General features: G+C 43.0%; 1 protein-coding gene across 1 annotated transcript in view; it reads left to right on the plus strand.

The window, feature by feature from the left end:
- taok1b (TAO kinase 1b) overlaps window positions 1-11924 on the plus strand; it is a 121064-nt gene extending 109140 nt beyond the window's left edge. Inside the window, exons 19-20 of the mRNA XM_060936399.1 lie at window positions 10706-10888; window positions 10974-11924. Of these exons, the coding sequence (XP_060792382.1) occupies window positions 10706-10888; window positions 10974-11489 (699 nt within the window). The 3' untranslated portion in view covers window positions 11490-11924. The remainder of the gene's footprint in view (window positions 1-10705; window positions 10889-10973) is intronic.
- Window positions 11925-16081: the final 4157 nt, after the last annotated feature.

Here is a 16081-nt window from a genome sequence, read left to right on the forward strand (position 1 = left end):
CATTGATGGTGTCTTTCCAGATGTGTAAGCTGCCCATGCCACACGCACTAATGCAACCCCATACCATCAGAGATGCAGGCTTCTGAACTGAGCACTGATAACAACTTGGGTCGTCCTTCTCCTCTTTAGTCCGAATGACACGGCGTCCCTGATTTCCATAAAGAACTTCAAATTTTGATTCGTCTGACCACAGAACAGTTTTCCACTTTGCCACAGTCCATTTTAAATGAGCCTTGGCCCAGAGAAGACGTCTGCGCTTCTGGATCATGTTTAGATACGGCTTCTTCTTTGAACTATAGAGTTTTAGCTGGCAACGGTGGATGGCACGGTGAATTGTGTTCACAGATAATGTTCTCTGGAAATATTCCTGAGCCCATTTTGTGATTTCCAATACAGAAGCATGCCTGTATGTGATGCAGTGCCGTCTAAGGGCCCGAAGATCATGGGCACCCAGTATGGTTTTCCGGCCTTGACCCTTACGCACAGAGATTCTTCCAGATTCTCTGAATCTTTTGATGATATTATGCACTGTAGACGATGATATGTTCAAACTCTTTGCAATTTTACACTGTTGAACTCCTTTCTGATATTGCTCCACTATTTGTCGGCGCAGAATTAGGGGGATTGGTGATCCTCTTCCCATCTTTACTTCTGAGACCCACTGCCACTCCAAGATGCTCTTTTTATACCCAGTCATGTTAATGACCTATTGCCAATTGACCTAATGAGTTGCAATTTGGTCCTCCAGCTGTTCCTTTTTTGTACCTTTAACTTTTCCAGCCTCTTATTGCCCCTGTCCCAACTTTTTTGAGATGTGTTGCTGTCATGAAATTTCAAATGAGCCAATATTTCTCATGAAATTTCAAAATGTCTCACTTTCGACATTTGATATGCTGTCTGTTCTATTGTGAATACAATATCAGTTTTTGAGATTTGTAAATTATTGCATTCCGTTTTTATTTACAATTTGTACTTTGTCCCAACTTTTTTGGAATCGGGGTTGTACTTTCATGCAGTCTTCTCTTTATGGTAGATTTGGATATTGATAGGCCTACCTCCTGGAGAGTGTTGTTCACTTGGTTGGCTGTTGTGAAGGGGTTTCTCTTCACCATGGAAATTATTCTGCGATCATCCACCACTGTTGTCTTCTGTGGGCGTCCAGGTCTTTTTGCATTGATGAGTTCACCAGTGCTTTCTTTCTTTCTCAGGATGTACCAAACTGTAGATTTTGCCGCTCCTAATATTGTAGCAATTTCTTGGATGGGTTTTTTCTGTTTTCGCAGCTTAAGGATGGCTTGTTTCACCTGCATAGAGAGCTCCTTTGACCGCATGTTTTCTTCACAGCAAAATCTTCCAAATGCAAGCGCCACACCTCAAATCAACTCCAGGCCTTTTATCTGCTTAATTGAGAATGACATAACGAAGGAATTGCCCACACCTGCCCATGAAATAGCCTTTGAGTCAATTGTCCAATTACTTTTGGTCCCTTTAAAAACAGGGTGGCACATGTTAAGGAGCTGAAACTCCTAAACCCTTCATCCAATTTTAATGTGGATACCCTCAAATGAAAGCTGAAAGTATGGACTTTATGCCCATGTCCATTATATAACTATAACCTGAATATCTCATCTCATCCCATTATCTCTAGCCGCTTTATCCTTCTACAGGGTCGCAGGCAAGCTGGAGCCTATCCCAGCTGACTACGGGCGAAAGGCGGGGTACACCCTGGACAAGTCGCCAGGTCATCACAGGGCCGACACATAGACACAGACAACCATTCACACTCACATTCACACCTACGGTCAATTTAGAGTCACCAGTTAACCTAACCTGCATGTCTTTGGACTGTGGGGGAAACCGGAGCACCCGGAGGAAACCCACGCGGACACGGGGAGAACATGCAAACTCCGCACAGAAAGGCCCTCGCCGGCCCCGGGGCTCGAACCCAGGACCTTCTTGCTGTGAGGCGACAGCGCTAACCACTACACCACCGTGCCGCCCTAACCTGAATATGTTTCAGTAAACAGGTAAAAAAACTAAATTTGTGTCAGTGTCCAAATATATATGGACCTAACTGTATATATCAAAGCCCCGTCTCACAGGGAAGGTTGGAGGTCTAGCTGCAGTTTTCCGATGTGGTTTGAAACTTAAAGAGATTGTTTTTCATGATGTTACATCCTGTGAATATCTGGCTTTGAAAACCACTCTCACACCGATGTTGCTGATCTTAATCTATCGACCTCCCAAATCATCACCATCTCTTTTTCTGTCTGAACTGAATGGACTGCTAACTGTAGCCTCATCTGTCTGTCCTGCTGTCATTCTTCTTCATGTTGACATTAGTTGCTCCCTTACTGAGGAGCTCTTGACTGTCTTTGAATGTTTTGGTTTAACTCAGCATGTTGACTTTCCCACACATAATCCTGGTCATATACTTGACTTGCTTTGCTCTACTGGTATAAAAATTGTATCTGTATCGGGCTCTGATGTACAGCGGTGCTTGAAAGTTTGTGAACCCTTTAGAATTTTCTATCTTTCTGCATAAGTATGACCTAAAACATCATCAGATTTTCACACAAGTCCTAAAAGTAGATAAAGAGAAACCAGTTAAACACATGAGACAAAAATATTGTACTTGGTCATTTATTTATTGAGGAAAATGATCCAATATTACATATCTGTGAGTGGCAAAAGTATGTGAACCTTTGCTTTCAGTATCTGGTGTTTTGAGAAACAGAGCATTTTTATTTTTTGCAAATTCGATAAATAAAAACTTAATACAAAACGTCAAACAAAATCATTTCCCTTAGAATGTAACAAACCGGTGAAATGACAGTCGCTATTTGTGAAAAATACGATGATGATAATTCTTGGAAGAAAAAAAAAGATAAGTTCTTACCATTTAAATACTTTTATTCCATATTTTGTTGCCGTTTTTTGTATTTTTTTGGGTTTTGTTTTCGAGTAGTTTTTATTTCGTCCTCGGTTGGTTCAGCAACACGGTCCACCATTTTGTTTTTCTCTACTCACGGTATATGAGCCGATATCCTCGTAGCAGAGTAGCCAATCAGAGCGCGCGATTGCTCATATCCAGTGAATGTGGATAGAATAAAATTTGATATGCAGAACCCATTTTTCGGATTCGGTATTTTATTGCGATCATTTCATACAGCGTGACGAATAATCATCTTAACAGACTGCTCAAAGTGGTCAAGAAACTGCTGCCTCTCTGGCGCTATGATGTAAAGGGGGTGTGTTATACAGTGGTGCTTGAAAGTTTGTGAACCCTTTAGAATTTTCTATCTTTCTGCATAAATATGACCTAAAACATCATCAGATTTTCACACAAGTCCTAAAAGTAGATAAAGAGAACCCAGTTAAACAAATGAGACAAAAATATTATACGTGGTCATTTATTTATTGAGGAAAATGATCCAATATTACATATCTGTGAGTGGCAAAAGTATGTGAACCTTTGCTTTCAGTATCTGGTGTGACCCCCTTGTGCAGCAATAACTGCAACTAAACGTTTGCGGTAACTGTTGATCAGTCCTGCACACCGGCTTGGAGGAATTTTAGCCCGTTCCTCCGTACAGAACAGCTTCAACTCTGGGATGTTGGTGGGTTTCCTCACATGAACTGCTCGCTTCAGGTCCTTCCACAACATTTCGATTGGATTAAGGTCAGGACTTTGACTTGGCCATTCCAAAACATTCACTTTATTCTTCTTTAACCATTCTTTGGTAGAACGACTTGTGTGCTTAGGGTCGTTGCCTTGCTGCATGACCCACCTTCTCTTGACATTCAGTTCATGGACAGATGTCCTGACATTTTCCTTTAGAATTCGCTGGTATAATTCAGAATTCATTGAACCTTCAATGATGGCAAGCCATCCTGGCCCAGATGCAGCAAAACAGGCCCAACCCATGATACTACCACCACCATGTTTCACAGATGGGATAAGGTTCTTATGCTGGAATGCAGTGTTTTCCTTTCTCCAAACATAACACTTCACATTTGAACCAAAAAGTTCTAATTTGGTCTCATCCGTGCACAAAACATCTTTCCAATAGCCTTCTGGCTTGTCCACATGATCTTTAGCAAACTGCAGATGAGCAGCAATGTTCTTTTTGGAGAGCAGTGGCTTTCTCCTTGCAACCCTGCCATGCACACCGTTATTGTTCAGTGTTCTCCTGATGGTGGATTCATGAACATAAACATTAGCCAAATGTGAGAGAGGCCTTCAGTTGCTTAGAAGTTACCCTGGGGTCCTTTGTGACCTCGCCGACTATTACACGCCTTGCTCTTGGAGTGATCTTTGTTGGTCAACCACTCCTGGGGAGGGTAACAATGGTTCTGAATTTCCTCCATTTGTACACAATCTGTCTGACTGTGGCTTGGTGGAGTCCAAACTCTTTAGAGATGGTTTTGTAACCTTTTCCAACCTGATGAGCATCAACAACGCTTTTTCTGAGGTCCTCAGAAATCTGCTTTGTTCGTGCCATGATACACTTCCACAAACATGTGTTGTGAAGATCAGACTTTGATAGATCCCTGTTCTTTAAATAAAACAGGGTGCCCACTCACACCTGATTGTCATCCCATTGATTGAAAACACCGGACTCTAATTTCACCTTCAAATTAACTGCTAATCCTAGAGGTTCACATACTTTTGCCACTCACAGATATGTAATATTGGATCATTTTCCTCAATAAATAAATGACCAAGTGTAATATTTTTGTCTCATTTGTTTAACTGGGTTCTCTTTATCTACTTTTAGGACTTGTGTGAAAATCTGATGATGTTTTAGATCATATTTATGTGGAAATATAGAAAATTCTAAAGGGTTCACAAACTTTCAAGCACCACTGTAGGGTCTACTGACCACAAGTTGATTGAGTGTTGTCTCAGTGTGCCTTCTTCTAAACTTCCTCTGCGTTCTACTGTCTCTTTCCGTAATCTTTCTTCAATTGATGTGCGTTCTTTCTCTGCCTCTCTCCTCTCTTCTTTTTGTAAATTTGCTGAGGTTTCCTCTCCTGATGATCCAGTTTCTGTTTACAATAATACTATATCTAACACACTTAATACTTTCGCTCCCCTTAAAACTAGACAGGTCTCTGCAAATCGCGCCTCTCCTTAGTTCACCTCTGAGCTTAGGGCCATGAAGGCCAAGGGAAGGCGGCTAGAGCGCCTTTATAGGAAAACTGGCCTTACTATTCATCTTTCACTCTTCTCTGAACACATCGCAAAGTAAAAGGATGCTCTTGATGCTTCCCGATCCTCCTACTATGCTAACATCATTAAGAGTGGCAATCATAGACCCAAAACTCTGTTTAATACAATAAATAAACTTCTTCAGCCTCCTTCCTCAACCACTCCCAGTTCCCCTGCTCAGTGTCAGGCTTTTTTGGATTTTTTCAAGGATAAAATTGACAGTATTTACCAACACTTTCATTCTGAAATTCATTCTTCTGTCTCGCAAGTAGCTTTTTCTCATAAAGCTGACTGCTGTCTCTCTGCTTTCTCTCCTGTTGATTCTTCTAAAGTATCGGAAATTATGACTAAGTCCTCCTCCTCCTCATGTGTGTTGGACCCTGCACCCACTGCACTTCTTAAATCCTGTGTATCTGCTATCTCCCCTTATATTGCTCATATGATTAATCAGTGTTTTGCTTTAGGCACTGTTCCCATCTCCCTCAAAATTGCTTCAGTTACACAAATACTAAAGAAACCTGGTCTAGATTCTTTTTCACTGTCCAATTACAGACCCATTTCAAATCTCCCTTTCCTAGCTAAAGTAATGGAGCGAGTTGTAGCCTCTCAGCGTCATACTTTCCTTGCTCGTAATGATCTCTATGAACCCTTTCAGTCAGGCTTTCGCAATCTGCACAGCACTGAATCTGCTCTCTTAAGAGTTGTTAATGACCTCCTGCTCTCAACTGATGCTGGTCATCTGTTTTGGTCCTTGTTCTCTTGGACCTCACAGCTGCCTTTGACACTGTACATCATGAGATACTCATTTCCAAACTATCTTCTTCTGGTATTACTGGCTTAGCTTTAGCCTGGTTTCAGTCATATCTAGCAAACAGGCAACAGTTTATTTCTATTGGTGTTCATAAATCATCCACTGCTACTGTTGCTCAAGGTGTGCCTCAGGGTTCTGTCCTTGGTCCCCTTCTTTTTATATTATATGTTTCTCCTATAGGCCAGATTATTCGTAACCATGGCCTTAACTTTCATTGTTATGCTGATGACATTCAAATCTACATCACTATCACCCCTTCCATAGCCTCTGTTCAGCTGCTAAGGACTTGCATCACTGACTTTAAGCAATGGCTGCATAAGAACCGCCTTAAACTTAATGCTACCGTAGTAAAACGGAGGTTCTGTTAGTAGGTACCAAAAGGCAGGTTCTGAACTTCTCCAGTTTCACTATTGATGTTGATGGGAAGGACTAATAGACACATTAAGTTATAAAAAACCTTGGCGTTATCTTTGACTCCACCCTTACGTTTGAACCCCGTCTTAAACTAATTACTAAGAATGCTTTCTTTCACATCCGCAATATTGCACGTCTCCGCCCTTTTCTCTTGGAAACTGATGCCAAAATGTTGGTCAATGCGTTTATTTTTTCTCGTCTTGACTACTGCAATTCTCTCTTTTATGGTCTCCCTGCCACATTGCTCAATCGCCTGCGGTACATCCAAAATTCAGCAGCTAGAGTCCTCACACTCACCAAGCGCACTGCTCATATTACTCCTGTTTTACAGCAACTGCATTGGTTGCCAGTTATTTCTCGGATCAAATACAAAATCTTGCTTTTAACCTATAAAGCTCTTCATGGTTTCGCCCCTTCCTATCTCTGTGAGCTAATTCATTTGTCCTGCCCCTCCCGCTCCCTCAGGTCTTCTGTCTGTGGACTTCTGACTGTTCTACGTTTTAAACTGGCATCTGTGGGTGGCAGATCATTCAGTGTTGCTGCTCCTAAACTTTGGAACTCATTACCACAAGCGCTTCGTGACTGTTCCACTCTCTTTGCCTTCAAAGCTAACTTGAAAACTTTTGTCTTTACCTCGCATTACTCTTCCTAGTGTGGCTTTTTTTTTTTTTTGGTAACTCCTGTGTAAAGCGTCCTTGGGTTTGTGAAAGGCGCTATATAAATTGAACATCGTTATTATCTTTTTGTCAAGTCGCTACATATCCACACCACGGCATTTTCCCCCCAAAACGCTACACATCCCTTTCTATTTAAAGTGCATTTAACCGTGTTCTTTCATGACAGATTAATTTATTTTATAGATTTTATTTTTTTAGATTATTTTATCGAAATTATTCATAATTCAGTGTGAAATTGTCCAGTAAATGCAAGAAGTGACGAAGTGATTTCCTACTTCATGGGCGCAACCATCTTAGAAGACTTCACGCCAATGGTGGCCTCTGATTGGCCAAATGGATATGTCTGGTTTTGAGAAAAATCGGTGATGGCGCTTGTTGCGTTTTGGAATGAAAGGCTGTAATGCAGTGTGTAAATCAATGGCAGATATCCCGTTTTGGTGAAAACTGAATATGGTACGAGTAAGATATGATAATTGCTGATGGTTTGGTGACAGGAGTTTCAATTTTTCAAATTTGGTGGTTATCGTGTTTTGGAACCAAACTCTTCAGTTCTTTTGAAGTGTTGATCTCACACAAGGCTGCAGTATACACATAAATAGCAAATTACTATGTTTTGTTTTTTTTTCTAATATGATGTCACATACAGTGGGGCAAAAAAGTATTTAGTCAGTCACCAATTGTGCAAGTTCTCCCACTTAAAAAGATGAGAGAGGCCTGTAATTTTCATCATAGGTACACTTCAACTATGAGAGACAGAATGAGAAAAAAAATCCAAAAAATCACATTGTCTGATTTTTAAAGAATTTATTTGCAAATTATGGTGGAAAATAAGTATTTGGTCAATAGCAAAAGTTCATCTCAATACTTTGTTATATACCCTTTGTTGGCAATGACAGAGGTCAAACGTTTTCTGTAAGTCTTCACAAGGTTTTCACACACTGTTTCTGGTATTTTGGCCCATTCCTCCATGCAGATCTCCTCTAGAGCAGTGATGTTTTGGGGCTGTCGCTGGGCAACACGGACTTTCAACTCCCTCCAAAGATTTTCTATGGGGTTGAGATCTGGAGACTGGCTAGGCCACTCCAGGACCTTGAAATGCTTCTTACGAAGCCACTCCTTCGTTGCCCGGGCGGTGTGTTTGGGATCATTGTCATGCTGAAAGACCCAGCCACGTTTCATCTTCAATGTCCTTGCTGATGGAAGGAGGTTTTCACTCAAAATCTCACGATACATGGCCCCATTCATTCTTTCCTTTACACGGATCAGTCGTCCTGGTCCCTTTGCAGAAAAACAGCCCCAAAGCATGATGTTTCCACCCCCATGCTTCACAGTAGGTATGGTGTTCTTTGGATGCAACTCAGCATTCTTTCTCCTCCAAACACGACAAGTTGAGTTTTTACCAAAAAGTTCTATTTTGGTTTCATCTGACCATATGACATTCTCCCAGTCCTCTTCTGGATCATCCAAGTGCTCTCTAACAAACTTCAGACGGGCCTGGACATGTACTGGCTTAAGCAGGGGGACACGTCTGGCACTGCAGGATTTGAGTCCCTGGTGGCGTAGTGTGTTACTGATGGTAGCCTTTGTTACTTTGGTCCCAGCTCTCTGCAGGTCATTCACTAGGTCCCCCCGTGTGGTTCTGGGATTTTTGCTCACCATTCTTGTGATCATTTTGACCTCACGGGGTGAGATCTTGCGTGGAGCCCCAGATCGAGGGAGATTATCAGTGGTCTTGTATGTCTTCCATTTTCTAATAATTGCTCCCACAGTTGATTTCTTCACACCAAGCTGCTTACCTATTGCAGATTCAGTCTTCCCAGCCTGGTGCAGGTCTACAATTTTGTTTCTGGTGTCCTTTGACAGCTCTTTGGTCTTGGCCATAGTGGAGTTTGGAGTGTGACTGTTTGGGGTTGTGGACAAGTGTCTTTTATACTGATAACGAGTTCAAACAGGTGCCATTAATACAGGTAACGAGTGGAGGACAGAGGAGCCTCTTAAAGAAGAAGTTACAGGTCTGTGAGAGCCAGAAATCTTGCTTGTTTGTAGGTGACCAAATACTTATTTTACCGAGGAATTTACCAATTAATTCATTAAAAATCCTACAATGTGATTTCCTGGATTCTTTCCCCCCATTCTGTCTCTCATAGTTGAAGTGTACCTATGATGAAAATTACAGGCCTCTCTCATCTTTTTAAGTGAACTTGCACAATTGGTGGCTGACTAAATACTTTTTTGCCCCACTGTATTTGTTAAACATTTCACAATGATTCTTGAGTCAGTGAGAATAAACGTGTACAATATGAAGTTCGTGATCTGCTGTGAGTCGCACTGCTGATCAACAAACTACTGTACTTTGGTATCAGGGTTCCCGTTGGCACTCGTCATTGACGAACATAATCCATCAGCGGATCATCCAAAGAGAAAATTACTCGCAGTCGTCACAGTGACAAATGTATTTGTCATCTTTTCACTCCACAAAATCCCTCCGTTTGCCGAAATCCAACCCCAGTGAAGAGACGGCAGGAAGCCGGAGTGTAAACGATGAGCACGTATTTTATCGGGACCAATAAAAATCGACTATACACAATGACCAAATGAGCGCCAAGCTTTTGACCAATCGCAGTGTGTCTTAATCGACCTGGTGTAGTGGTGTAATTGTCTCTGCGTGAACCGAACAATGGCGCAGTCTAAGCTGATGAAGGGGTTTTTTGGGCGGGGCTTCTTCAAGCACTGAAGATGATTTAAGGGCTGAAACAGCCACGAGGGAGGCATGCTCAGAGCCCCAACCGTCCCCGAACACATCGGACAGTGTCAGTAATACAGGGGTCGGTTTAAAAAAAAAAACGCCATAGTTGACAGTGCTGTCAGCCAGCAAGCGCCTGAAGGGAGCTATGTTTCGGGTGGCGTAGCGTGTTGAATCCCCGTGGTGAATGTATGATGAAAAACGCAATGCCATTCTGTGTTCGGTTCGTAAATTGACAGGAAATTTGAATTCCTTCACTGTTGGTTGGTCCAAGATTCTTCTCAACTGTTCAGTTGTAAATCAAGTTTTGTATTGAAGTGAAGGCTAAAGAGAGTCCTGACACCGCTTTTGAATAATTCTATGCTAAAATAACCTTCAGTAAGCTCAAACTAAAGAGGTTTATTTTAGCTTGATGGCGCACAGGCTGCCCAAAATCAAGTCTTTCTTGTTAGAGGTTAGAGTGGAGCCTAAATTTTATATGTAATGGAGAGAACTGCATCTGTACAAATATTTGAATTGTGCCAGTTTGGTTGGTATAAACCTGTAAGTCCACTTTGATAAGTCGGTAACTAAGATAAAATACAGGCCAAGTGAAGAAAAAAGAAGAAATAATGAAGACTAGTTCTTTGACTTGATTTTTCAAGGAAAAAAGTGGAGAACGTTTTCCAGTACACCAGCAGGAACACTGCTTGGTATCAATTGCTATCATTAAAAAAAAAAAAAAATTCAGGGTCAACACAAAAACGAGCCAAACAAAGAGAGAGAGAGCTAGTATCGCGGAATACCGGTATGCTAACTTGTCCGTTATTGCCATGTCTAAGCCCATCCTGTGTCCTGCTTCTCAGTTGCGACTGGATGAAGCCCAGGAGGCAGAGTGTCAGGTGCTGAAGATGCAGCTTCAGCAGGAGCTGGAGCTGCTGAACGCATACCAGAGTAAAATCAAGATGCAGACAGATGCACAGCACGATCGCGAGAGGAAAGAGCTCGAACAGAGAGTCTCGCTGCGCAGAGCCCTCCTGGAACAGAAGGTACGTGTAGAACGTCGCTGCAAACTTTGTGTATAAATCTAAAGCGATAACACGATCCTAAAAAACCTACCGTTTTGTATCTCAGATCGAGGAGGAGATGGTGACGTTGCAGAACGAGCGTTCGGAGCGAATCCGTAGCCTTCTGGAGAGGCAGGCGCGCGAGATCGAAGCCTTCGACTCGGAGAGCATGCGCCTAGGCTTCAACAACATGGTGCTGTCCAACCTGGCCTCGTCTGACAGCCACAGCCACAGTTTTCCAGGTGCATCGGGTCCTTGGGGTTCACCGCACAGTTCCGGGTCACAAGGGCCACACTGGGGCAACCAGCAGGGCCATCATCATCATCACCACCATCACCACCACCACCACCAGCACCATGCCAGCCAGAGCGGCTCCATCCAGCAGCCCTGGGGACACAGCGGGCATCCTCCCTGGGGCCACCATGGCACAGGTGGCAGCCAGCGGTCCGGTGCTGGCGGGGCACGGAACAGCCCTCAGGCGGCGCGGCGAACCTCGGCAGGAGGCCGCAGCGAGCAGGGAATGAGCAGGAGCGCCAGCATCGCCTCTCAGATCTCCAACGGCTCGCACCTGTCATACACATAAGCCAGCCCACTCGAACACCCCTCCCCCAATACACACACGCGCACATTGTCCGAGAGGAGCATGAGGTACACTAAGGTCAGAGAGCAGACACAGAGCCCTGAAGGGTATTTGCTTTCTCACTGTCCCTCTTCTACACTTTTTATTATTATTTTTTTTTGTAGTTGTGAAAATGCTCTGAAAAAAACATGCACCTTATATTATATAATATTATATATTATATTATATTTAGGGTCCTTATTGGAAAAGGCTCACAGGTTCAGATGTATAATCAGACTGTATAAGATGCACTGGATATGGAGCAGTGCAGTAATATGATCAGCGGAATGTGAGTGTGTGTTTATGAATGTGTTTCAGATAGAGAGGTGGAGTTTGAGCGTTCGTATACGCAGAGGCGGCGTCATGCATCGTTGTGGCAGTGGGGGCGTGGTCAAGCGTCGGTCTGTGACCGGAGGGCGGAGTCAGGGAAGGTAAGTGGCAGAATCACTACACCTGATGTGAATTAACCTGTGTTTGTGTGTCTTCCCAGCAACCACGGCCTATTTAAAGGAACAGTCCACCGTACTTCCATAATGAAACATGCTCTTATCTGAATTGAGACGAGCTGCTCCGTACCTCTCCGAGCTTTGCGCGACCTCCCAGTCAGTCAGACGCGCTGTCACTCCTGTTAGCAATGTAGCTAGGCTCAGTATGGCCAACGGTATTTTTTGGGGCTGTAGTTAGATGCGACCAAACTCTTCCGCGTTTTTCCTGTTTACATAGGTTTATATGACCAGTGATATGAAACAAGTTCAGTTACACAAATTGAAACGTAGCGATTTTCTATGCTATGGAAAGTCCGCACTATAATGACAGGCGTACTCTGCGCGCTTCGGCAGCGCATTGATACGGAGCTCAGATATCAATGCGCTGCCGAAGCGCGCAGAAGGTGTTAGTACGCCTGTCATTATAGTGCGGACTTTCCATAGCATAGAAAATCCCTACGTTTCAATTTGTGTAACTGAACTTGTTTCATATCACTGGTCATATAAACCTGTGTAAACAGGAAAAACGCGGAAGAGTTTGGTCGCATCTAACTACAGCCCCAAAAAATACCGTTGGCCATGCTGAGCCTAGCTACATTGCTAACAGGAGTGACAGCGCGTCTGACTGACTGGGAGGTCGCGTAAAGCTCGGAGAGGTACGGAGCAGCTCGTCTCAATTCAGATAAGAGCATATTTCATTATGGAAGTACGGTGGACTGTTCCTTTAAGGAGAGAGAGGGCAGAGGAAGGGAGCTCTCTCCCGCACCAGATGACTTGTGTGTGTGTGTGTGTGTGGCTGGGAGAATATATGTGGTACTGAAAAGTGCAAATAAAAAAAAAAAAGAGTTTTTGGAACTCAGTTCTGGGGTGAGGTGGAGTGGGCCCGCAGCGGTGGAAATGGTGGTCCCCACCGACGCGACGATCTTCCTGTTGCGCCAGCACCAGGGCCTCAAACCGTTGTTCTTGCTCCTTTCGGAGGGCGAGCAGCGCCTGGTGCCGGCTCTGTTGGGCCGTGGATCAGGTCTGCGAAGGGGGAGGACTCCATGAGGCTGTTCTCTTCTGTGCTCGGTCCCGGGTTTTGGCACCACTGTAGAAGTCAGAGCGGGTGGGTGGAGCACAGAAGTACGTCAGGCCAGAACCGAGTTCCAAAAACTCTTTTTTTTTTTTGTTTGCACTTTTCAGTACCACATATATGCTCCCAGCCACACACACACACACACACACACACACATACACACACACAAGTCATCTGGTGCGGGAGAGAGCTCCCTTCCTCTGCCCTTTCACTCCTTATATAGGGCGTGGTTGCTGGGAAGACACACAAACACAGGTTGATTCACATCAGGTGTAGCGATTCTGCCACTTACCTTCCCCGACTCCGCCCTCCGGTCACGGACCGACACTTGACCACGCCCCTACTGCCACAATCGTATTTTTCATTCACGCGCTATAAAACATTCATCAAAGCTCTTCGGCCCCGTGATGAAAGAATCCAACCACGGGGACACGTTCGACGCACTAACGACTCGATGTGATGACGGGACGGAGACCTATCAAGTTGACCTGCTGTTTTAGTTCCGTTGCGGTTTTAGAGCATGATTGATTGTGTTGCAGTTACGCTATGTGATACAAATTGATTAAAAAGAAAAAAAAAATCGATTAATCGTAAGCACATAGCCCCTCGGTGTGAATGCGCAAGACGCTCTTGTTTACGGAAAGTTGTTTTTGTTCAAGTGCAGTGTATTTACTGAGACAGAAAGTCAAAGTGCATCCTGGCTGGATTTTTTTATCATGAACTTGTTTCCAGGAGAAGCGAATGTTGTCGTTTGTGTATCTTCTCAATGAGAACCATTGCAGTGAAGCAGTATGGTTTGGTGATCTGAGAAGAATGTTTTTATTAACACTAAGGTTTTAAGAGAGAAAGTGGCGCAGAAAGAAATGGTAATCGTCGATTTCTTGGCAAGCCAGTGAGTATTTCTCTGACTAATTAGTTTCCTGTCCTACGTTTGGCCATAATTTTGCTTTGTGGCTGCTTTTTTTTTTTTTTTTTCCCTTTAATGCTGTGCCATGAAAAATATATTAGCAGCATTGGTTACTTTTAAAACGTTAAGCACTAAATGTTCTGAAAGATTGTTTTGTGTCGCCTGTGCTAACCATCAGGGTAGGTGAGAGTGAGAATCGCCCGGATAACTTCAGCAGAGCCACAGTTCCTTGCTAGGGTTTTTAACAAAAGCAGCTGACAGGATGACAGGAAGTGGAAGGAAATGGTAATTCTCGAAGCTAGTGAGTATTCCTCTACTTCTATTAACCATGGCAAGTGTTTGTATGGCGACGTGGTTCTATAAACACTACATCACCTTTATCGTGTGCCTTCGCTGAACGTCTCAGCATGCGTACGGTACGTACACTCGCACAAAAATATCTCCATGTGATTTATCGCTGGTGTTCATAGAACCTCAGGTACATACTTACATGCTCGCGTTCTTTGTTGTTGTTTCAGGATTTTATTTATTTTTTTAACCATTTACATTAATGTTAGAATCCTAGAGAAGTGTAGCAGTGATGATTTTATTTGTATGTCCACACTAGTTCTCAGTACAAGCACACTAAGAACTGGGTTCCATGAATTGTCATGGAAACCTGTTGCATTAAGAACGAGCAGGTTTTTTGCCATGGGTTCAAAAAGGATTTGGGAAGTGTGAATGAGTGAGTATATCGATGGCTGATACGGATAATAAAAGTAAGCTGTTGCCGTATGTGTATAGGCAACAGGAGAATGTCGGTGTGTGTGTGTGTGTGTGTTCTCTGCGTGCTAATACAGGGAGGATCGAAAATATTTTGATCGCTGTCAGTCAGATATTTGATTTCTGTTCAAAATGCCAAAGTTAACTTTGATCCCAGCTATGCAAAGAGGAGGGTTCTGGCATCTGCAAAGACAAAAATAATCATTAGGTGCTGCTCTGTGTCCTCTCTGTCTCTCAGACCTATGGTGTGTTCACTTCTGCCCCTCTCCCGGCTTGGCGCCAGGGCAGTATAGGCGGGTTTGGGGGTGGGAAGGTCTCTTTCAAGCAGGTTTGCGACCTGTGAATGTTTTTGCTGGGTGAGTGGGTGCCGCTGCTGTCACCGTCACACTCATCCCAGAGCTCTGGGCATCGCCCGCCCAATATCTCTCCTCCCTCAACCACTGTTTAGAATTATGTGTACAAACAAATGATAAAGGAACACACAAAAAAAAAACACTAGAAAGCATATATAACACGTGTTTATGGAAAATAGTGAGGAGACAACTTTAAGTGGGATGTACAGAGAACATTTGTGTATATTGTACAAATAGAAAATTTAAAAAAAAAAAAATTATAAATCTATGAACCCACGAGAAGAAAAAACAAACCAAATTTAAAACTAGATTTAAAATTAGCTGCTTGAGTTTGAGGGGGGAAACACAACCCAGCTTGGGGTTGAAGAATATTTAAAGCAACATATAAGGAGATATCGCATTAAAAAAAGAAAAATCATCATCATCATCATCCTCCCTGACGTGTTTAAAAAAAAAAAAAATTCCCCACATTATTGCGCCTCAGTCTTTGTGCTCTTATTTTACCAATTGCAGCAAGTGTGTTTTTTTTTTTAAGCTTACTTTATCACAGGATCCATGGAGGTTCGCGTCATGTTCCAATAACTGCCATCAACAATATTTTTGACTTTTCATCTGTGTGTGTATGTGTCCCAGATTGAATGCTTGCCTTTGTAGTCATTTAATGAACGTCGAATGTTATCAAGTGTGCGCATTGAATCACTGATTACACAGAGATGTCAATAAACTCAACTTTAATTTAGCATACATACATATATATATATATAAAAATGAGCCGACTGAGCCATTGCACTTTCAGGCCTCAAAGGATCAGGGCCAAATTTAAAAAAAAAAAAAAAACAGACGAGAGAGAGAGAAGCTAACATGCCAAAATCACTTCACTTCACAACCTCATAAACGTTCTGTTGGGATCAGGAGAGCAGCCACAGACCCAAAATTCAAGAGTTTATTCCACCTGGACACTGGTTAAGGTCCGT

The sequence above is a fragment of the Neoarius graeffei genome, chromosome 12, assembly GCF_027579695.1.
Source record: "Neoarius graeffei isolate fNeoGra1 chromosome 12, fNeoGra1.pri, whole genome shotgun sequence".
NCBI lineage: Eukaryota > Metazoa > Chordata > Actinopteri > Siluriformes > Ariidae > Neoarius > Neoarius graeffei.